At 32.1% G+C, this 25,547-nt stretch overlaps 1 protein-coding gene across 4 annotated transcripts; it reads left to right on the top strand.

The window, feature by feature from the left end:
- Positions 1-15,111: 15,111 nt before the first annotated feature.
- Positions 15,112-25,505, top strand: LOC117690330 (uncharacterized). Of its 4 annotated transcripts, none has more exons than XM_066068503.1 (7): positions 15,112-15,334; positions 15,910-16,026; positions 19,522-19,614; positions 19,937-20,558; positions 20,869-20,922; positions 21,223-21,276; positions 21,840-25,505. In XM_066068503.1, exons 4-7 carry the CDS (start codon positions 19,967-19,969, stop codon positions 24,581-24,583), a joined length of 3,444 nt encoding a protein of 1,147 aa, XP_065924575.1. In that variant the 5' UTR covers positions 15,112-15,334; positions 15,910-16,026; positions 19,522-19,614; positions 19,937-19,966; the 3' UTR covers positions 24,584-25,505. The 4 variants fall into 4 exon arrangements, with proteins under 4 accessions (XP_065924575.1, XP_065924574.1, XP_065924576.1 ...); XM_066068502.1 differs by having other exon boundaries at positions 15,910-16,045; XM_066068504.1 differs by lacking the exon at positions 15,910-16,026.
- Positions 25,506-25,547: the final 42 nt, after the last annotated feature.

The following is a 25,547-nucleotide window of genomic DNA, read 5'->3' as shown; positions in this document are numbered from 1 at the left end:
TGCAACATGCAAATTATAAGCAACTTTTAAAGATCTCAATTACCTTATATCGTATATTGCATTTAGTAGACATTTCTTTTCTTGAAAAAATGATACATTTCTCTTTATCAAAGTCAATTTCAAAAGTGGCTAATATTTCTGATCTTGCTTCTTATAGGGGTGACAATAGCAAACTGTCAACCATCTCAAAAATTCATAAAACGAAAGACAAATTCAAAATCAAAAAAGAGCAACACAGACTTCTAAAACGATAGAAATAGGGTCAGTTGCTTAGGAGGAATGAGCATCCTCTGCTGACCGGTCACACCTGCCGTGTGCTCTTTGTCGTAATCGGGAAAAACGAAAAAGTCCATAGACCATTAAATGATTCATTATGGTCAAACAATTAGTATGAAAAACGTCACTCAGCATGCGTGTCAGTGAAAGATTGTATTAGCTGACAAGGTCGTTGTGTTGACAAAAGAACATACGAAAACATTACTTCAAGCGAAACTGATGATATTCCTGTTTTATCAACTTGTTTGTCCGTAGCTTGCCTCGCCTTAAAAACTGTTCACACGAAGAGCATGCCCTTGTGTATCGAATACACTGATAGATAAAAACACCATATACAGGAGATGAAGGTATATTGCTCCATAAGTAAGAAAAGTTGACAATAGAAAACTTGAAATCAACGCGTTTATCACAGAGTTTTGTTGTTAAGTTACCATCAATGTCCATTTCCAGTAAAATATCCGAATATGAAACAGATGACGCGGTCTATGTGATATCTTTTATTTCAAGTTCACTAGTATATATCGAGTCGACGTAAGTATGGAGTTAACAATGTTAATTGATAATACGTCGTCGATATACCTGAGTGTCGAGTTGAAGGCCGCAGCGAATGATTTTTTTTCACCTACAAGTTTTTGATTAAATTATTAATGATACGGTGTTTATCTGTTAAGAGTAAAATTGTTACATAGGGGAGTCCTTTCTTGATAGCCATATTTATATTAAGTATCAAAGATAGGTAAGGATTAGCAGAAAGAATAGCTGGAAAGATGTTTTTAGATAAAAATAAATAACCTTGTTTTTCCTCTTATTTTTTTCTAACTTCTTAAAGAGGTATGTGAACGATTAAAGCCGAACATATTTAAATATTACTTTTAAAATGTTTTAATGTTTTGAATGTCATAGGGGTGTTTCCAAAATATTTATACCATGTCAATAAAAAGTGACATCATTTACTTTTCCCTATAACAAAAGTTCGGGGGAACACCGCTATTCTATTTTACAATAAAAATTGACGACACAAAATTACTGTATATTTCTTTGGTTAGACTGAACATTATTTAAGATGAATCTAGCAAGAGAGCATACTTTTACATTCTTTTTAGAACTACATTATCAAAATAAATCTCCAGCTACAGTTATGAAAATCATGCAAATGTTTTACTCTTTTGAAAAACGACTCAACAGATTCTTTAGAATATAAGATTTAAAAATAAAAACGAGATATTTTCAGCTGTTGTTGTGAGAACTATTACTCATTAACTCTAAATGCTCTAAATATAATGAAAAAACTAAGCTTACCTTCTTCAAAATAACCTAGTACCAATCTGTATGTTTGGTTTGATCAGTTTACTTACTAAATAAAAACCTGTTGTAAAAAATAAAAGAACTGTTCAATCTTAATATGGCTGTTCATAGTATCTAATTACATCTCATACAAAGTCGGTCAGAGATAAAATCCACCCTATATGTGTCTACTTGTTATGTTATGTATTTTCTGAAATCTAAAGGGGTTAGGATAGAAAGTGAAACTAGAAATTCGCGGAAATCAATACACATGGAGACTGGTTCAAAAAGGTTACCATAGAAATAAACAACTTAGGCATCAGATTCTTTGAAATGTGAGAAGATTTTAAAAATAAAACGGAATCTATACAGCAGCTGTTGTGAGTAATTTTACGTATTGAATTGATGTTATCATTGATTTAAAAAAAGACCTAATTTTAAGAACGTCAGTCGAATGTAATGCGATTTCGTGTTTAATTTTGTATAAAACGTATGGATGTTTGTGAAATTTGTTGAGTGAAATGAATAGTATTTAAATTCATAAAAAATACATTATTTTGTTTTGTAAAAAAAAAATGATTTTGAAAAGCTAGCATTATACATTACACCCTGATCAATTGGCATTAAACGTTGAAATCAGAAAAAGTAGTAAATAAACAACGCTTATGTTATCTAATTACTATAGGTGTTGTTTAATTAGTTTTCTGTGAAAAAATAAAATTAAAAGAACTATTCAATTTGATTAAAGCTTTTCATATTATATATTAACTTATTATATATCACATGCGCGGATCTAGAGGGGGGGTCGGGGGGTCCCGACCCCCCCTGGAAAATGAAAATTTATTAAATTTACATAGTAAAATTATCGCGAAAATATGCCTCGGACCCCCCCCCCCCCCCCCTGGCAAACAAAATTATCCTTCGGACCCCCCCTAGAAAAATTTTCTGGATCCGCGCATGTATCATACAAAACCAAGTATTAAAATATCCACCCTATATGATTCCCCTTGTTAGGTCAGGTATTTTCTGAAATCTAACGGGGTTAGGATATAAACTGAAACTAGATATACGCGGAAATCAAAATACATGGATACTTGATCAATGCAAAAGTACTTGTTGTATACCTACTAGACTTTGACCCGTGCGTGCACGGGGTGACATTGCATATCGGACATTTACGAAATAGGTACATCGACACACCTTATTATTGACATTCACATAACAAAGCTATAAGCCTACAATAATGATAATAATTTCACTACACTTTCCTTAGTTTGAATAACTGTGTCTGTGTCTCGGAAAAGGCCTTCGCCACAGTTAGAATGCCTCCCATATACCCGTAATGTAGCAGAATATTGCAGAATCGCTCTGGAACGATTTTGGAAAAAAATAATGAAATTGCCTTGAAAATAACAGTCAAATGCATCACAACAAACCTTTTTGAGACTGCAAATACCTTTCAACTTAAAATTTTAATCCACAGAATGGAAGAATTCAACACCTTTTCACCAACGTACACGTATTTTCTTTGTAAAACTGGGTCCGTAGGACATTATTCATTTTTACGATAAAACATTCTATCTTCACACTCCTAAAAAATATAATGTAACTTTTTTGCATGTAATCAAATATTTTTTTGTCATCCCGAAGACAAAAGTAAGTACTTAGTTGAAATGAATATTTGTTATTTTATAATTTCTCTCATAAGAAATCATTAATATATATGAACAGAATCTATAGCAAAAGTCCAATGAAAATTTACCCGTATTTGTATTATCATTTGAATTTATGAGTTTATTCATGCATATGTGATATTGTGGAAACATAAACTAAAGATCCCGTCAGCGTGAATGTATTGTGCAAGCGCAAGATTGTAAAATCCAAAAAATCCAGGTGATTCCCCCGGGGCGGGGGGGGGGGGGGGGGAGGGGGGGGGGGGTTGAGGAATTTTCGTTGATTATTAATTAGCGAGGCTCAAATGAGAAAAAAAAGAGACATATTGGTAATCTTTAAGTATCAATGACGTTTAAAATATATAAAACAAAAGACAGTATTCTTCCGATTACTCTATATTAAAGACCAAAAATTCGAGTCTATAATTTTAATATAGTAGTATAGATTGCTCTTTGTACTTATTCACATTTAAAAGACACCGTCTACACTCTCAGATGTAGCAGCTTAGAAAAAAATTAGTTAGAAATACATATAAGATAAATAAATTGATAAACATCTGTCTATAAAGTAGACGTGAGAAGCTTGAAAAAGAAATAACACAAGTTGTATGGTTTTCAGTGTGTATGGTTTTTTAATCTCCTAGTCAAAGTGTTAAAAAGAATTTTAAACAAAAGCTTTGTAATTATGAGAAGCAAATTGATACCAAATAATAACCATCATGTTCTGTTTTTGAGAACATGATCAGAAAATCTCTCCAAACTAATAAACAACGTTCAGAATATACACACAAAAATTGTACATATATATATACAAAAAATGTGTATACACGTATGCCTTGTGACATCAGAATAAACTGATGTAAACAACCAGCAAATAAACAGAGAAACAAATATGTTTGATTTTAATTTGGATATAAATAGTTATTCCAGTCGGGATTCAAATATCTAAGGAATATTATAATGCTAATGCATTCATTCGTGGCTGGGGTAAATAGACGCTATATAATAGCTACATGCATTTTATTTGTTTGCTGAATTGTGTTAGTCAGGGAAAATAAAAGTTGGACCAGGAACAAAAAGAAACATATTTATTTGAAATAAATATGCACATAGTACAAACAGTAAATCTCATTAATCATAAATATACGTAATTATCAGAACTCACAGCAAAAACGTCAGTAATTAAAGTACTGAGAGTACTGCAAGACGGGGTCTTGAAAGTTTGAATTTGTAATTGCCCTGGATTTCCTCGAATATGCTTCAAAAAATTATGAGTTGGAATTAGTTGTTACAATCTATGTTAACAACTAATTAACGGCTTTTTTGCAATTGTCTGATACATTGTCTAAATTTTACTCAATCCCGGCCTTCATAATTGTAGAAAATTGACACACAGTATATTATGTACAATAAGACCCCAAGGAAAATTTTTAAAAATTACTACTAACCGGGAAAATCAAACAACTCTATCAAAGTAGATAATTTTAATCATTAGATTTATTCAATTTTGTGATCCATGGGAAAATCCACAAGTCGGACGGTATCCATTATTAAAGTATTATGAAAACACCGAAAACTCCAAAACTGCTGAATTAACAAACAAAGTGAACATTTGTATACCGATAACACAGGCACCTGACGTTAGAATTTTTTTTTTTACAATAAGATTCCAAGAACTTTGACAATAAAAGATTTGTCACAGTCGCCATTTTGATTTTTAAGACCGACTTATCTGAAACGAATTTCTTCATTTGCGATTCATGCAAAATTAATAGGTAAAAATAAATCCGTTCGCCACTTACTTCTTTTTTGTGTAAACTCGTGCATCACCTACACGAATTACGATACAACCGTTCCTTTCATTAAAAATCATACTCCGAAAACCAGAAACATAAATAACAGAAATTGACAACTCCGGCATTAGCGTGTGAATGTTACGGGACCAACCTTACTTTGAGAACTACAAGTGCAACAGCATTCTATAATGTATAAGTCATTAAATTTGAAGCTGATAGCGAACATGAAAATGAATCTGGTAATATTTTAAGCATGTTTTACTTATGAAATATTTACAAAAACTCTTTATTTTGTTTTTAAAACTTATTGACTTTTCACAAAGTAATGGTAATGCATTACTTTACTCAATGTTATGGTAATGTAATGCATTGCTTCAAGAAAATCAAGTAATGGTAATGGTAATTTAATGCCCTAATTAATGAAGTAATGGTAATGTAATGCATTAATTTACAATGTAATTCACCCTAAGCCTGATTCCAACTAAGCCGGAAAACATGAACATTAACATTTAACTTGGTTCTTCAATAGATAGGATTGTATAAATTATATGATGTATAAGTCTTCCAAAATGTATAATCTATTATAGATTTCGCTTACAATGCATTGTTTAAAATCTAAATTCAGTTTAATCAACAAAAGAGCCAACGAACGAGAAGGCAAATTCAGACTTGTTTTTATTTTCGTTTTTACTAGAAGCCAATGAAACACCTATTTAATTTGTAAAACATATGTGTATAACCCGTCCCGATTTTAACTTCGGCTTGCGCATGACGTTTGGTTGTATTAAGGTGAAAGATATTCAAAATAAATTTCACAACTTTTCAATAATGGCACATTGCGTTTGCGAACTTTAATTTCGATTCCACCATCAACCTCTTCTATTGATTAATGAGCTCGTACACCGACTGAATCGTCAACGGCGCTGTGCATTCAGTTACGTAACTCATTCCACATTTGAACCCGAGCAAGAATATTTTGATCAATAAAACTATTTGTTTATTTTCTAAATAGAATTTTGTTTATACACAGAGGACATAAAAAGATTTAATGCGTGTTTTTATAATACACATTTACTGAAATGCATGAAAACTTTTTGCACTAATTTCTTACGCGTAGACTCAATTCATGTGTTCTACGCGTACCTTCCTGTTTAAGACTTCGGCTGACAGTAAACCAATAGACGGGGTCACGTGACCCCGTCTAAAAATCAGTACATATCAGAACCAACAGCAATTATCTGTAACAACAGTAAATTTATAAGTACGCATTAGTAATTCTCAGAAATGACAGCACAGTATCAGTAAATATAAGAAATTACCAGTAGAATGTCACTTTCAGTACTATTTAAAGCCAGTAGTGTGTTAAACAGGGAGTTCCTAAAATACCTGATACCATTGAAAATTCGTTATCATTAAACAATGTTCCGTAAGTACTTGTAAATTGTTGCTCAGATAAAATGGAATATCGTTTAATTTTTCCCACAACAAATTAAAGGTTCGGGGAAAAGCGTGCTATTTTTTTAATATGATGTCACAAAATTGCATTATATTTCTTTTGTTAGGCTGGTTAGATTCAACATGAATTTGGCAAAAAAACAGATAGCTTTCTTTTTAAAAATCATTATCGAACACAATTTCCAGCTATGGTTATAAAAACATGCAGGTTGGTTATCCTGGGGTTAAACAAGTCATTAAGCAACTATTCTTTAAAATTGGAGAAGATTTTTTTTAAATCGGAATCTATACAGCTGTTGCTATCAGGAATCTTATACGTTGACTAATGTTGTCATTTATTAAAAACAAGTCATTTACAGCACATTTTTTAGGATATGATGTTTTTTACATAAACAATGTTCAGTTTGTTTTTAACTTGGAAATCATTGTGACATTTGTTTAGGGAATATTTACATTAAATAAATTCATTAAACTGCATTTATTTTCTTAGATAAATTAATCAGAAATCACTCACAGACGAAATAGCATCATTTATCATGGGACACACTGTACAGACTGCTATATTCATCGAAATGAGGGAAAGTTTGTTAATATAAGATATGATTAAAATCGGCGATTTGTACTTTTTCTCAAAGTAGTAAAACAAGTTAAAGTAGTAAAAATAGAAAAAAGACAAAGCTTACCTTTTCCAAAATATCCTGGTACTAATCTTTATATAGGTGTTATGTGATCAGTTCTATTTTCCCAAAAAAAATTTGGAAAAAATTATAAAAAAAAAGCTTTTTTAATTTGATTAAGGGTGTATATTGTGCCGCCTTTGATATAACACAAAGCCAGATATTTTTTTTAACCTACCCTGTGACTTTCCTCTTGTTATGTCAGATAGTTTCTGAAATCTAAATGGTAAGAATAGAAACTGAAAGTAAATATAAAATCAATACCCATGAACATTAATAGATAAAGTTTCTGTTGTATAACTTTTTTTTTAATTATTATTCACACTCAAAAGACACCGTTGACAATGTCATGTGTAACAATTTAAAAGATTTATAGTAATATTTAGTTCAAAGGGAATGCCTGAAATGACGGTCATTATATTAGTAGCTTTGAAAAAAACTGAGATAAAAGTGCATACAAGATAAAGTAAAATGATTACTGTCTAAAAAGATTGAAAAAAATATTTACACAAGTTGAAAGGTTTTCAGTTTGAGTATTTCTTTATCAACTGTTAAAAGTTTTAAAAGCGTTTTTGAAACGAAAGCTTTGTAATTATAAGAAGCAACTTAATACTTAATAACATCATGTTCTGTAAATGAACGTCTCTGGTATACCTATAGGTGGCTTAAAGCTATGATATAAAAAAAATAATATATAATTTTCTCCCATCTCAAAGAAAACTAAGTATCATTAATGCCATTTACATTTAAAATACCCATTCTCTCTCTCTCTCTCTCTCTCTCTCTCTCTCTCTCTCTCTCTCTCTCTCTCTCTCTCTCTCTCTCTCTCTCTCTCTCTCTCTCTCTCGCTCTCTCTCTCTCTTGATCTCGATCGATCGAAATCCATAAAATAAAGGGAGCAACAAAAAATAATACATTTATGTTTTTTCGTTTTTTGTTTTTTATGATTATGCTGAATATATAGTATATTTCTCTTATAATGTTTGATAAGACATTAGCATGTATATGTTATCAATCATTTACATGTAGAAATAACTGTGAAGATGTAATAAAACCCCTATTTGTGTAGAAACATGTCATATTTAACGATGAAAAACTAACTGTCGAAAAATTAGTATAGAGTAAAGACACCATGAAGTAAAGGTTACTGTTTTCTTGGTTAGATGCACAAATCCAGTCACAAAAGAGCCATTAAATAGCTCAGACCTCTGTCTAGACCAGTAAAGAACGGTGAAAATTTAAATGTCATTTTAGAAAAAAAAATCCATTGGGACTTCTAATCCCGATTCTCGGAACGTAATAAAAAGATATAGTAATCTACAACATCGGACCTAAATTTAAAATGCAAATAAACACTCCTACACTATGTTTGCATCAGTCAAGATGTGCAAATCCTGTCACAAAAAAGTCATTGAATAGTTCAGCTTTATGTCACTACTGCACCAGAAAAAAATACCGACAATCTTAGTTTGTATTGATAAACTTAGACATTGACTGACAATGTACTGACAATACTGAGAAACTTAGAAAAGTAATGACAAACTTAGATGGTACTGATAAACTTAGACATTTCATGGCACATTTCACTGACGGTACTGAGAAACTTAGAGAAGTACTGACAAGTACAGAAAAGTACTGACGCTATTGTTTCCACTGTAACTGATCCATAAAATGTTCAAAATTCATTTTATAGTGACTTTTTAATAGTTTTTATTAACCGTTGTTCAACATGCGTTTTTCAGGTCAGAAAAAAATCTTATCAATTAATACTTAATATTCATTGATTGTATTTAAAGATGCGTAATAAACGTCAATCTTATTTATTCCTGATGTTTTCGGGTGGGGTGGGGGGGGGGGGGGTACAGATAAATTGCCGGAAAGAGGGAGATTTTCCGTGACAAATTTTATGCAACATTGATCCTGTGTGTGAATTAATTAAAATTGACTTTGGTTTTACTACTTTATTAGTTATAGATTTTCCTGTACATTAACAATAATTGATTGTCCCACACTTTAACAAACCAAGGAGTTTGGTTTTCAATAGCCACTTTTCTCCAAAAAGATAATTGCAGATGTTTCCATCTAACTAAGAGTAAATATTCTTCAAGCATTCCTATTTCTTAGCCATAGCGACATGTGTTGATTGTGTTTTAAACGTAATACTTTTGAACCTCAAAGGACAGTAATATTGTCATTGTATTAATACATTTTTCTGATCTTCTGCTTTTCCACTGATTAATTGTTTCTCCTTCAGGAAACTACTGAGAATTGATACCAATTGTACGCAATAAATACAAAAAAAATTAAAGTTCCATTTATATAATTCTTACGAATATTGCTGGCTCGTTGACAGCAGTAACTAATTTCAGTAGACGAAAATCCAGACCCGTCAATATCTGGGCCGCGTCTATAAAGTATTATATAAAAGAGCTAGCTAGCAAGTTGCAAAACGACACTGACTAGTTCAATGAGTCTAAACCAAATTGCTGCTTACACTAGCAAGCAGATACATGTACAACAGCATTTGCAACAAACGAATTTGATACAGTAAGGATAAGACAAGATGTTTTAATGATATTCCTTCTATATTGCAAAAAACATCTCAATGGCATTGCAATATGGACAAACAAGTTGGCATGGATGGACAAATAAATGTACCTGGTTGTAGATGATGTCAACGATACAATACAAAATAATATTTATTTATGAGCAATCTTTATTTTGCAAAATATTATTGTTCATATAATAAAAGCATTACTGACAGACAGACACGTTAAGCTGTGCAAAAAGAAGAGGCTTAAAGTTTTCTGACATAAATTTAAACAAGTAAACCGGTGTTTGACTGACGTAAGTTACTAATGATGAGTTTTTTAAAATATTCTTTTTTTTTTCTCCATCTCAAATAAATCTGCCTTGTCATTTCATTTATTTTCCAATAAACAAAATCGATTTGTGTTTTTGACATTTTTATTTGTATGTTTAAACCATTGGGTGACATCGGAGTTTGAACTTTGTATAAGATCAAACTCATTGTAAAGGTAATCCTAAATTGCAATAATTATCTCTTTTAAATCTTAGGAAAAAATTTTGACGCGGGCTTCATCTATTCGGCGTCATATGGGTACATGAGGGGGGGGGGGGGTCCTTACTTGAAAGTCATTATTATATTAAGAATTTAAAATATAGTAGGATTTTCAAAAACAATAGCTATAAAGATGTCTTTACAAAAAATTTATTAAATTGTTTTCTCCTGTTCGTTTAAATTTGCAATAGAGGTGTAACCGAGCAGAAAGGAGGCAGATGGTGATTTCAGTCGATTTATTAAGTAGATAAATAAAGCATTGACCTATAAACAAAGAAATAATACATTAGACACAAAATAGAGTTTTACATGTACATTTAATATGTTTAGTTTCTGAAATCTTTGACAATAAGCTACAGTTACTCCAGTATTCATTTATAATATAAAAACATGTTTTGTAACAATTTAACATTTGAACTTACAAACAAGTTTTAGAAATTACTATGACCAGTTTAACTGCAAAAATACTTAGCAATTAAAATAAAATGCCCAAATCACTAACATGGTAGTAAAGAAATATATAAGTAAATATAATATTAACATACCACAAGATGCAGCAGATATACGCTGGATTGACTGACGATGTTGAAAATGAAATACTGCCTAATTTTACTTAGTTTAAACGGTTACTTATATCAAATAGAGAATTAAATTTATTGGATAATGAAAATAAGAAAGACCAATGAAATTAGAGAACCAATGAAAAACGAAGGACTTTACTCAGCCAACTCAATCCAGTTGCGCAGTGTAACTGGCGGTTATTTAAAATTTAAGACTGTGTTTAACAAAAACGGAAAATAAAATAGATAAAACGAATAAATACATATAGAAATATGTTTGATACTATCACATAGGTATGGTCACGTTTTAGCTGAACATTTTCAAATATTATTTTTCAACGTTTAGAACGCATGTCCCCAAAAAAATTTAAACCTTTTAAAATTTGTACATATCAAACGATATTTTGTAAAAACTTATAAATTATGGCATAAATAAAATTGCGGGGGTGTAAAGAAGCATATGGAATCTGAGTTACATTTGATTCTTTGAAATCACAAATCTTAGTATTTAAGTAAATATTCAAATATTTAAGCAACGAAACGTAGACCAAATTTTTCACAAATTAGATTGTATTACGTAAATTTACACATTGATGACATCATGACTGAAAGTTTAATGTCGTGTAAATTTGATCGGAGAGCAATGTAAACAGATTCAAATGTAAGTAATCTATGGACTCTAATAAAGTATTTTAGTGTGATTTATTGAGAACTGAACATAAGAATACTGGGAAAGATGTTAGTTTTATCAATCATTTGCTAAATATGTAAATAACTAAATTTGCTATTATTTCTCGGCCAGGCTTTCCTGTGTCGTTGTATACGATATAAAAATCCGACTAGGTCAACTCTACATTGTACCTCTTATATATTGAACTTCAAAATTTATATTTACATGTATCGATAGTTTTATCAATGCTTAAATTGAAAAGTGCTGCTATAATCCTATGCTTTGTGTTGTTTTGATGCAACATACCGTTTTCCGTGCAAACTGTACAAAAGCTGGGATAGTATTTTTAGAAGCAGATGACTAAAAATTCAATTAAGAGAAAATATGATTTTAGGAGCTTTTTTTTTTATCAAACAGAGATGTTTTGCCTTCACGTGGTATGCTTATTGTTTTTTTTCGAAACCGCCGGATGGTGTTGTTCTTTTTCATTTTATGTGAAGGAATATACGTAAGCTAATTATGGTTGTCACGTGATAATGCACCAATGTGACAGTAATGTACTACCCGATTTTATGCCAAGGACATCTATTTTAAAGGATACTACTAAGATTTTGATCTTATTCAAAAAAGGTTTTTAATTTCACGATTTTGAATATAACAGTCAAAATAAGACGCTTAATTGGCGAAATTCTTCTTTAACACCCTCGCGATAATACTTTTTTTGAATTTGACATGCAAAAACAAAAAACATTAGACTAATTGTAACTGAATATAAATCTCAAGTTACTAGAATCCTTTTTGGCTTCTTAATACAATCCATTTGTAATCATACTTGTTTACACAAAATGATATTTTAGGAACCCTGGCGATTTTTGGTCTGTGTTTATCTAACTTGTGACAATGGGAATATATAGAGTAAATCTCTAAAAATCTAAAAATCTTCTTCTCAGAAACTAATCAGCCAGGAAATCTGAAACTTGTGTGGAAGCATCCTCAAGTAGTGTAGATTCAAAGGTGTGAAAATCATGACCCCCGGTCGAAGTTATACATAGGAATATACACAGCAAAACTTGTGTGGAACCATCCTCTTTTATTGTATATTCAAGGATGTGAAAATCATCATTCTCGTGGAAAATGGGTCCACAATGTGGGGAGGGGGGGGGGTCGAAGATTTTACATGGGAATATATAGAGTAAATCTTTGAAAATCTTCTCGAAGACTAATAAGCCAGGTATTTCAATATAATTGTTTCGACTTTGGCCCCTGGACGATTTTTCGGCCTCACAAGGATTTGGAGTTTGATGTAGGTTTAATCCCAGATATAGACAATTGTTTAGGATCTTTTTGAGAACTGCAATACTTAGCATGTTATATGATTATAAAATCATTCTGTTTAAAAGGGAATAATGATTATAAATATAAGAATATCCAGGTGGAAATGGATTTTATTAATACAGGATCTACATGTATTATTTTACATTGTCCAGATAATAAGTACATGTACTACAACTAGATTAAGCTGATTTTATTATACCTATTGTTCCTCAGGTGAGCGATAAGACCCATGGGCCTCTTGTTTTGATTTTGTTTTGCTTCGGTAGATATCGATTCGTTTCTTTTTCATTCCTTTTGTTTTTTATTTCTTTTCGCATTTTACAGGTCCCTTTGTAATTTTTGTTCTCTTTACTACCAATCCTTTTTAAGTTAAAATCACTGCATATTTTTTTTTCTTTAATAATATAACACTTCAAGTGCGGGTTTGTTTGCCATAATTCTGATGTTCATGTGGTATTTTATTAACTTTTCAAAACATTACAGCTATCCACTCTATATTTTTGCGTTAATTTCAAATGACGTGGGGGATGCATGTGCTTCATTGCTTACAGAATATTACGTTTATGCTGTTAATTATAATATTAAATTCGATCACATAATATAGATACCAAATTTTAAACAATAAGAACTATTTTTTTCCTGCCAGAAAAGTAATGCCTCCTCAGGAATAGCAATCTGTCACGTGATATCGACAGCTAATTTTAGACTATCATACAAAACTCATGAAGAAAAGAAGTAATGCATAAATTTGTCATACACACACATACAAACAAAAGAAAGCATAATTAAGCATGTTAGCATGCACATGTATTTACATGTACGTCCCTTAAACAATGACGTATACATGTGTTTCCTCCGAAGGGCTATTTTTAGTTTTGGGTGTTATCCTATTTAAACATTCAGGAGTAATGGTACAATGAATGAAAAACGTTTCAGGTGAAAGACCTTTTGTATTTCTTATGGTTTTTTTCTTCTCTTTTTTTTCAAGGGACAGCTTTTTTTTTTCTAGAGATATTGAAATTTTTTTTTATGTTATTGACCATTAAAAGCTATGGTACCAAATGACCCTTTGCTTGAAAACTCCAAGAACTTACAAAGTTATTGCCCTTGTGTACGCAAAGCTTGTTATCGCTACTCCTCTGAAATCATAAGATATAGAAACTTAGAACTTTTACTAATAGTACACTTTTACTTCAGTACACCTAGAGGATTCTTCAATTTATTCATACCGAAAGGATCTGAGGCCCCCTTCAGTAGTTATTACCCCTGAAAGTATTTAAATTTCTATAAAATCACTTCCCACTTTTTAATTATTTCTCATAGAGACTTCGGACCACTTGGATGGAAGCGTCTACCTTGGCCAAACAAAATGACATAAAGGTCAAAGGTCACGGTCATTTGGAAATCCGTTTATTAATGAGTTCTTAGATCTCTTTTGTATAGGGTGCTAGAGAAAAACTTGTTCATGGATATAGTAGGACTTCTTAAGACATTTCAAATATAACCCTTCAGTCCCCACTTTGAAACAGTTACAGAGTTATTGCCTCTATTGTACAAAATTTGTGTTATCGCTACTTCTCATAAATCGTTAGAGGTAGAGACTTGAAACTTGTACTGATGTATTGAGAACACATAGAGGGTTTCCCATCTATGCATACCGAAAGGGTCACAGAGACCTCCTTCTAGCAGTTATCGCACCTGAACGTTTCTAAAGTTTGTTATAAACACCTGCAACTTTTTAACCTTACATTGGAGGACCATTAAACAACTTTAAATTGAAATGTTGACATTTACGTGTCAATACGACATAAAGGTCAAAGGTCAAGGTAAAAACAAAACCACAAAATATTGTATATTTAAGTTTTTGCTTTCTTTTTTTTTTTTTTATAAAATAACGCAACGAAAATGTTTTATTAATTATATTGAAACAAATCGTTAAAGAATAATGAGGTGGAAAGACCTCTAATTGTTCGAGAACAATTAGTCTACTAGTTCTAAGTAACACCTGCTAGGCGTATACAAAATCAAGACGGATAGGTAATTAGGCAAACAATAACTGCCACCTGATATACCGCGGACACCCACAACCAATTTCTATAGGTGTTATCTGATCCGTTCTGTTTTCAAAATAAATACATGTTTAAAGATTATAGGAACGATTCAATTTGATTGAGGCTATCTTTAGTGTTTACTTTTACATCCTACAAAGCTAGATCTAAAAATAAAAACAACCCTATGTGTCTCTCCTTGTTATCTCATCTAACGGGGTTAAAATAGAAACTGAAACTAGATTTAGCGGAAATCAATGCACACGGAGACTTGATCATTCTCTATTGTATTTGTAAATATTTACTTTCAAAGGACACAATCTACGCTCTCGTGTGTAACAATTTGATATGAATTTTCAACTAATACTAGAAAGGACAGTCATTTAATTAGTTACATAGAGAAGCGGATATTTTATACAAAATAATTAAATAGCGTGTGTTCTTTACGTAACCCCAATCGATGCATTTAAAAATTCAGGTAAGAGACAATAACGCAGAGACGGTTTCATGGCTGCATCAGATAACCCGCCATTGTCATACTATGTTACTGTTCAAACTTATCTTTTTGCGTGGTAAAATATGATTAAAATGGTTATTTTTTCATGTCAAAATTGCTATTGCGCAGTAAATGTTTGAATTTTTCTCAATGGTATGCTCAATTTCATCACCTAAAAATTACAGCTGAAAATATACTCTGTGATCCGAAATCTTCCTGTTTTCAGTACATTGAAGATGATTGGCGTGATATATTTTTCGAGTGATAAACCTTCCTCAAGCAATTTCAAAGGTGTTTAATGTAGTTTTATAACTTTTGTTGTGCTTTGGATTCTTTTCTATTTCTTGGCTAGCGAAGATGTTTTGCCCGGGGCAGGTGATCTTTTTCGATAAAAACAAAGTGTAAGATGTCTGATTGTCCTATCTTTGTAATAATACGATGTGTTTAGCATTTATGGCAAATTATGGGACAGGGGATGATATCGGTGTCGGTGTCCGGACCTGATTAAAGTTTTTAGAGCAGGTTCGGCATCTAAGTTATTGTCTTATCTTCAACAGACTTGCGAGAATGATGCATCTGGACCTACTTACAGACCTGAAAGACTTGGATGCTGAATCCGGGCCATGAATTGCAGATGCTGGAAGATGCTGGATAGGTTTATGTGTTGGGAGCAGGTTAAAGTCATGCGGGAAGGTGTCCTTTGATTACCATATTTAAGTTTCTATTGGTTCTATCTTCACCAATCTGTCATGGATGGTTCGTCTTGTAATATTGATGCATTCAACAGACTTTGATGCTGAGTCTTAGACATAGGTTTCGGATGCTGGATGAAGTTAAGATTTCGGAACTAATTAGTTTTTGGAGCAGGTGACCTTTGATGACCATATCTCAGTTACAACAAATCATATTTCCACTATACTAGCATGAATGCCGTAATTTTTTTTAGCTCGGTATAAAATTCAAGAAAACAATTTGCATCCAGGCCATTTCCTAAATATCCCAAGCATCAAACGGTCTTTGGTGATACACCGCCACTCGCGGGAATTATGCTACATATGTTCTGACTAATTTTGCTCTCCAATAATTTGCAACTCCTTCCATCTGTAATGCTAGTAAATAGCTATATTTACACACTACTGTGTTTTCCCAGTATATCTGGTGATTTTTAAATGCCTCTAAATGCAGCAACCCAATCACTGCGTATGAATGTACATGGAAACTACATAATTAGTTTTGAGACATTGATTTCTTTGTTATCGGTTTGATTTAAAACTATAGTTCATACATGTTGTTTAACACCAAGTTTTACAAACATTCAACGGTAAAGTTGATTCTATTGTTAGGAGAAAATGTTCATGTTTTCAAGGCTCATCTCAACAATCTATGTGAAACCAGTTTTAACTGGTTTTAGAAACAGCTCTTGTTGTTACTAACTTACTCCCTCCGTGATCTGCAATTTTTACCGATTTTTCAAAGTATTACATTTCATCAATAAGGGAATGCAAATGTAAGCAATAAATGATTTATTTTTGCATACAAAGTGTGTGGAAAGCTACTGCAGTTATAACACTGTAATGCACACAGGGTACTGAAGTGTTAAAACGACGTCTTTTATTATGACGTCGCAAACGTTTAACATCGTAAAATGCAACGTCACAAGTGAAAATCAAAGTTAACGCTTGCGTCTGTTACAGTGGCTCTTCTATTTATATGAACTTACCCTTAGGATAAAATAGAATTTTTAAGGTATAAATCACTTTTGCAGACAAGGCAAGAAAATTTAAAAAATGTAAATATAAGCATTAAATCATTATTTTTTTAAAGATAAAGTCTCATAACTGCAGCGGTGTGTGCATACAAATTTTCACACACCGCTGCAGTTATGAGACTTTATCTAATATGTGTGGTGTATACTACCCGTGTGATAAACCTTTAATTGCATTATCAAACGGGTGATGCTTAATCAAATACAGTACCGATCATAGCAAGCGCTTATTGCTTGTCGCTTGGATTATTGTAAACATAAAATCTCGATAATTTTAACAGCTCTGGACGATTTGTCTATTTCAAACATAAATATAAGTAATAAACAGCAATGTTAAAAAGATCACCGGGATATAAAGTTGGTTGGTACGTGATCAAATCTACTGAGAAGCCCTTAGGGCTTCACAGGCTTTAATCACGTGACCAACCAACTTCATATCCCGGTGAACTTTTTAAATTGCTGTATATTTCTTTATTGACTAAATGCTTATTATGACGTCATTTTGTTTTAAGTTGCAAAGGTTTATTTACGTCACCGTCTACAAATCTATTAATCGGACGCGATTTAATGACATTATGGCAATATTCTTTTGATGTAATTCCCAGCAGTGTTATATTTTCAGATGATGTAAGATCTTTATTATATGATACAATGTCATAATTTTATCATGGTAATATATAATATTTTATTTTCCCTTGGACTGAAATGTCACATTTTCATTGGTTTAAACATAGCACGTGATTGCCTCATATTTAAGAAATAAACAACGTTATTTAGTGAACATGGCGTTATGAATAGCAATTGCTCTGTTGGCATATTCCATGATGCGCGCTAGCACATATCATGGAAAATATGCCAGCAGAGCAGTTGCTATTCATAACGCCATGTTCATTAAATAATCGTTTTTTATTACTTATATTTGCATTTTACCACTCGCAAATACCCTGTATTAGCCTAGACCTTGACATTTAGCTATTGCGTCAAAAATAAACATTCAGACTGTAATCTATCTTTTTAATTCACATAGATTTGTTAAACTATAACGTCATGGAAAAATATACGACGTCACACCTTTATGACGTCATAGTATGCAGACAGAGCATATTGGGTTTATAGAAAAATAATTGCAGTTCCTCCGTATGGACTAACAGTAGGAAAGAACAATGGATATGCAAATATATCTCTATATTTGTTCTGTGAGAAATAATATTAGGCAATATGGACGTCATTTGTCGACGCTTCGCTTACTGATTTCGACATTTCATAGTGTTTAATACATAAACCGCATGCCGTAAGTTCTTATAGTATTTGGAGTAGTTGCCCTTTGAAATTCTTTAACATTAGAGTAGTTGCCCTTAGAATATTGACGTCACATTGTTTTGCCTGGAGCAGAACAAAATGGCAGCGTCGACATTTGCTCAAATCTCTGCAGAGGAAAGAGAGAAAACATTTAAAATTGAATAGCAACAAAACATTGTAAATAAACATAGGTGAAGCAAAGATTTTTAAAGAGTATTTGAAAGATGAGATTGAAAATTTTGAAGTGTTTAAATGAGTTAAATTGGACGAGGTGTTAGGCATCTTGTATATGGCTTTGCGTAGATCATCGCTATTTGTGGATAAATATGTCGCTTGATAGTCCTCGGGAAAACAAAACACTTATTAGGTTAGTTACTGACTCGCAGTTATGAGATTTTATCTTTCAAAAAATAATGATTCAATGCTTAATAAATACGTTTTTTAACTTCTTTCCTTGTCTGCAAATGTGATTTTTAAGTCAAAATTTCTGTTTTATTCTATGGGTAAGTTCAAATTAATGGAAGAGCCACTGTAACGGCCACAAGCGTGAACTTTGATTCTCGCTTGTGACGTTGCATTTTACAGCGTTCAACGTTTGTGACGTCATAATAAAACTAGTCATTCTAACCTTTGAGTACCCTGTGTGTGTTACGGTCTTATAACTGCAGTGTCTTTTCACACACTTTACATGCAAAAAATATTTGGAATGTAAATATATGCTTATATTTACATTTTTTAACTTTTCTCCTTGTCTACAATTGTAATTATACCTTAAAATCCTTTCTTATCCGAAGGGTAAGTTCATATTAATGGAAGAGCAACAGTAACAGCCACAAGCGTGAACTTTGATTTTCGCTTGTGACGTTGCAGTTTTCAGCGTTCAACGTTTGTGACGTCATAATAAATCTCATCATTTTAACCTTTGAGTACATTGTGTACATTACAGTGTTTTTAAAATTGGCGTAGCTTTCGACACACTTTACAAGCAAAAAATATGAGGAATGTAAATAATTTTTTTTTAAATAAAGACTATAGTATTTCTTTGATCTGTTAACAGGTTATTTACCGATTCGTGTCATAATTTCTCAAAATCATTTATGTTTAGGTGAAAAAATGCAGATGAGTGATTTTTCAAGAAGTGGATCCGTCGTTTTGTGAACTTTAAATTTTACAGTGATTATATTTGGAAATATGTTTGGTAAGTGTGATATAATCGATAATTGCAAAGATATCTGACGTTACATGTATGTTGAAATTCATTAATTTTGATTAATTATTAAAGGCATTCTGTGTCAAGAAATATTTCAAGCATGTATATGACTCTTTAAATGAAAACTCAGCCACCCTTCTTTTCAAGATCATGTTTAGTTATCAAATAGCAAAGTCAAGATCATATATTACCTTTTGAAAATCGGACGGATGACTTGTCATTTTTTGTAATAATTTAATTCAATTTTTGTAAAAGGTATTTGAGCTATAGAAAATATTTGAAAATCTTATCATAAATAACTTTTTTGTAGGAAAATTCTAAATGCTTCTTGCGGAGGAGGATGGCCTTATCAAAATACGAATCGACCCGGGAGACTACAAACTTTGCTCGAATTGCCCGTGCTATTTTAGGTCCCTGCGCTGATGTACTGCGAGATGTTCTCACAAAAGAGATATCTCCTCCAGAATTGAAAAGGGAACTTCACAAACACCTTCTAAATTGCAAAACACCTCCAATCAGTCAAAAACAAAAACAGCTCGTCAATAACGGAGATTACTCAAAATTTGACATTTCGTTGATCTACTTTCTCTTAAGAAACACTTGTTCAATTCCTCCCCATCCAAAGGGATGGGGAAACCCTCCAGATCCATCTGATAAAAGTCTGTCGGCAAACTTAGAACGAATTCGTTTTTTAAGAAACGAATGGGGGCATTCTACAGATTTATCTCTTACAGAGCCAGATTTTGAACGAAATTGGAAAAATATTTTCGAAATTGTAAAGGATCTAGAAGGTTACCTTGGAACTGCAACTGTGTACCAGGACGCCCTGAAGAAGTTGAAGATTTGTTGTATGGATCCGCATTCAATACAGCTTTACATACAAAAATTGTTGATTGTTGAACAATTAGAAAATGATGTTACCAATTTAAAAGGTAATAGATAAGATGGTGTTACAAAACTAATCATAAAAGTTTTGCCAATATGATATGAGATATGTTTTTTTATAACTTAAGTATTTCTATATTGCTTATTTTATTAATTAACATAAAAACATGAATCGCCTCATATGTTTAATTATTCATTTCGGTTTATTTAATATGTAGTTTTTTTTAAAACGTGTGTGGAGTTAAAGTTTTTTGTAACAAAACCCGGTTTAATTTACAAACATATTGTTACATGTAAAACGAAATAAAAATAAAGATAACCAAATTGATTAATTTATGTTTTCTTCATTTTTTGCAGAGGAAGTAGAACAGATAAAAAAGCATGTGATGGTCGAACCAGCGTGTCCAATGGGTACAGTTATCTATAATTAATCTTGTGTAGTAAAAAATATTGAAGAAGTTATATAATATTTGATAATAAGTCTTATCTATTGATGATAAGTCGTATCTCCTAGTTTTCAATGTCGATTTCCCTTTTTTCACTCCCATTGCTTACACCCCCCCCCCCCCCCTTGAAAATTGACCAAGTCCATATTAATTCAAATTATTATAAGTAAATTTAAGAAAAATGTCTGCTGCGATAAAAAGTCATAACGAAATAAAAATAAAGATAACCAAATTGATTAATTTATGTTTTCTTCATTTTTTGCAGAGGAAGTAGAACAGATAAAAAAGCATGTGATGGTCGAGCCAGCGTGTCCAATGGGTACAGTTATCTATAATTAATCTTGTGTAGTAAAAAATATTGAAGAAGTTATATAATATTTGATAATAAATCTTATCTATTGATAATAAGTCGTATCTCCTAGTTTTCAATGTTTATTTCCCTATTTTCACTCCCATTGCTTACACCCCCCCTTAAATGTTGACCAAGTTCATATTTATTCAAATTATTATAAGTTAATTTAAGAAAAATGTCTGCTGCGATAAAAACTTAAGGGGCCAGCCCCCCCCCCCCCCCCCCCCACCCCCCGATGCTACTTTCCTGCATTGCCCAAGCCTGATACTCATTCATGACATGATGTGTCTTTGATAGTTTCTACAAGTATAGGATATATATGACAATTGGATTGCCCTCGATCGCTATATATTTAACATTTAAAATTTCAACTATCTTTTCTCAATGTTTCTCGATCATTTAGGAGTACTTTACAGATTCCATTATTTAGTACAATGACATTATCAATTACATGTACATGCATAACGTATAACTGTGCTATTTGATAAAATAAGATAAAAACAACTGAAATAATTTCATTGCTTTATTAGAATCAACACTTGAACGAGACACATTTAAACAATGGCAAGATGACATCGTTTTATTCGTTTCAACAAGAGCATGTAAAGAGGTTGAAAATAAAGTAAAAAGTCAAAACTTAGTGATAGTGGCAGGTCACTCGGGATACGGAAAGTCTACCATCATTAAACACATAGCTCTTGAATATAGGCGTCAAGATTGGGTTGTGAAACTGGTGACAGGAGTAACGGAAATTATAAATGTATATTCGTCAAACCTATTTTTAGAGAACAAGACCATTTTCATACTAGAGGACCCAATAGGCAAGGAGGCTTTAGACGAAATTGCCATTAGTTCATGGAGAATACATGAAGAGCAATTGAAAATTTGTTTAAAGAACGTCAAACTATTGATATGTTGTAGAAAAAATGTTTTAAGCAATTATAGAGAAAAGGGACTTTTAAAAGATAAATCCAACGTCGTAGATATCAATAGCGACCAATTAAAATTAAATTCCCAAGAGAAAATTAGTATCTGGAGTAGTCACGCGTCAAACAAGGGTTGTCTACATTTTGAGATATTACAAGGACTTTTCCAGATTGATGCGTATTTTCCATTATTGTGCAAAACATTTTTTGACAATGAGAAATATCAAAAAATGGGATTAAGATTTTTCAAAGAAGTTGACCTTGTAATTGAAGATGAAATACGCAATTTACAGAAGACATGCAAAGAAAAGTACTGTGCTCTTGTTCTTCTTGTTCTGTATAACAACGTCATGTGTATCACCGATATACCTGAAACATACATTTCGGAAGAAAAATTTCAACGTGCTCTGCAACTTTGTGGAATTCCGAACGTGTCGCCATTTACTATAAAGGAGTCCTTGGAGTCTTTGAATGGACTTTTTGTGAAAAAAATTGGAGACAATTTTCATTTTTATCACGATCTTTTTATGGAAATTACCACTTTTGTGTTTGGGTCAGAGTTTCCTGCAGACATTATAAAATACGCTGATATTGGTTTCCTCAGGAACAGAGTAAAGATTAAAAAATCTGATGAACAAAACGATCCGCATATCATATATGTGAAACACAAACATAAAGATCTTGGAAAAAGACTTTTCACTGATCTTTTCGGAGAGAGGCTATTAGATGTTATTTTTAATCCTTGTTTAAGAGATGATCAAGTTATTAAGGTGTTTATAGGAGAACTAGAAAATCATCCAGAAAAGTTAGAAATGTTACTTAAAAAAATGAAGCCTCTAACTAAAAAAAGAGAGTTTTACACAAAATCAAAAGATATAACTTTCTCTAAACTTGCATTTTTGAATCTAGAAAAAGACATATCACCTCTTAATGCTTTAATAGTGTTTTGTCACACAGAAATATCAACGCACTGTTTAAATGCTCTACAAAAAAGGCAAATAGATATGAAAGGACATTTACTGTTTTCTTCTGTTTGCTGTAATGGATCATTGGGTTTATTCAAAACGTTTTTTGGAGACTGGAATATTAAGTTTTTCTTGACAGAAAAATGGGGCAATTTCTATCCTGAACACATTACATCCCTGTTTCATAATTTTGAAATACTGCATGAGTTGATGAGTTTGGACAACGATACGAGTACAACGTCTTACAATACTGCCAATATTAGAACTAGCAAGATTGGTAGGTCGACTCCATTGATATTAGCAGCTTCAAACAAAACAGAAGAATACGGCGAAAACTACAAAGAAAATTCAAGCGAAACAAAACGCAACGAAACTATAAATCTTCTACTCAGCAAAAATGCAGAAATCAATTTATGCAATGAAGACGGAATCAGTCCTCTCTTTGTAGCATGTCAAAAAAATCACAGCAGTACAGTACAACTTTTACTAAGTAAAGGAGCAAAAATCAATATAATTGATAAAGAAAAAACTAGTCCTCTTTCTATAGCATGTCACGAAGGGCATAACATTATTGTGCAAATTTTACTGAGTAAAGGAGCAGATGTCAATTTATGTGACAAAGACGGAACTAGTCCCCTTGCTTTAGCTTGTCAAGAAGGGCACGACAGTATCGTGGATCTTTTATTGAGTAATGGGGCAGCTATTAATTTACCCGATAAAGACGGAACTAGTCCTCTCTTTGTAGCTTGCCAAGAGGGATACGAGAGTACTGTACAACTTTTATTGGGTAAAGGAGCAGAAATTAATTTATGCGATGAAAACGGAATTGGCCCTCTATTTATAGCTTGTCAAGAGGGATATGATAGCACTGTAGAACTTTTATTGAGTAAAGGAGCAGACGTTGATTTATGCGATGAAGACGAAACCAGTCCTCTCTATATCGCATGTCAAGAGGGACATGAAAATGCTGTTCAACTTTTACTGAATAAAGGAGCAGACATTAATTTAAGTGATAAAAACGGAGTTAGTCCTCTGTTTAAAGCCTGTCAAAAAGGGCATGATAACATTGTACAACTTTTATTGAGTAATGGTGCACGTGCAGTCATTAATTTAAGCGAGAACAACGGAATCACCCCTCTTTATGTGGCTATTGCATGGAGACATAGCAAAATCGTTCAAATGTTACTAGAATGTGGCGCAGACACTTCTGTTTTTAATGACTCTGGACCTAATTCCTTTCCAATTGATCCATACGAGGATTATAAAAACAGAGGGTTTACATTGCAAAGGAATAGCATTTTTGATAACATTTTTGATTCGGATTCGTATTTTTCCCTATTTCTATTTTCTAAAGTTGAACAAATGATCAGAATTAATGATTGAACGATCCTGATGAAAATCTTCAATGTTTCTGTGACGTGTGCAAGTAGTATATCAATATACAATGCCCGTTTAAGAAAATTCTTAGAATGTTGCTTCTTTATATTGTTTGACCTGTTATTCTTTGTAAGTTTTGAACTATTATGTGGTAACTGTAGTTTTTATGTCAATACGATTAGCTGCATGTGCTCAGTACTATAGATGAGATATTTATTCACAAAATATGCATACTTTACTTGGCCAGGCTTGTTCATCCTAATTTTTTTTTTAAAGAAAATTAGGTTTACTACTGAGATCATATATTTATCAAATGGTCGATATCAAACATTGGGAGGACATATTCATGGAGGAATTCACATAAAAGTGTATCTATGACATGAACTTATTTTGCAGTTTATGAATTGACAATTTTTTCATTAGAATTGACTACTAGTATGTTTTGTTTTTTTTAAACACCATATTTATGTGTCGTTTATCTATATCTTTTATGCCAAAATGTTAGTTTCATTGTCACAAGTCATTTATAATATTAGATTTTACTAAGACCACAACACTTATTAAATTACTCAGCATGTATCACATTATCATAACAAAAATAGAACCAATGCGGGTTATGTGTTTTTACTGCATTGCTCGCTACCTTCATACAGGCATGAATCACCAAAGATTAACTGAAGCTTTATGGGCTGTCAACCTGAATTTTCTCGTAGAGCTACAATTCTGCTGCTATACCTAGCATTAACCAAATAGTTATGCATGCTGTTTTATAAATTGTGGGACTTATTATTAAATGCATATTAAATAAAGCTGCATGTGATTATAAAGTCTGCATAACATTAACAAATAATGAGTATAGTTCATTTTAATTGTTTAATTATACATTGTACTCTATATAATTTTATACACTTTAAAAAACACCCCGTTTGAGATTCAGAACTTTCTCTCATACAGTTTATGTAAAGGTAAT

Source organism: Magallana gigas, chromosome 8 (assembly GCF_963853765.1).
Source record: "Magallana gigas chromosome 8, xbMagGiga1.1, whole genome shotgun sequence".
In the NCBI taxonomy this organism is placed as follows: domain Eukaryota; kingdom Metazoa; phylum Mollusca; class Bivalvia; order Ostreida; family Ostreidae; genus Magallana; species Magallana gigas.
Note: the sequence above shows the minus strand (reverse complement) of the source record. Positions and strands in the feature narration are given on the sequence as shown.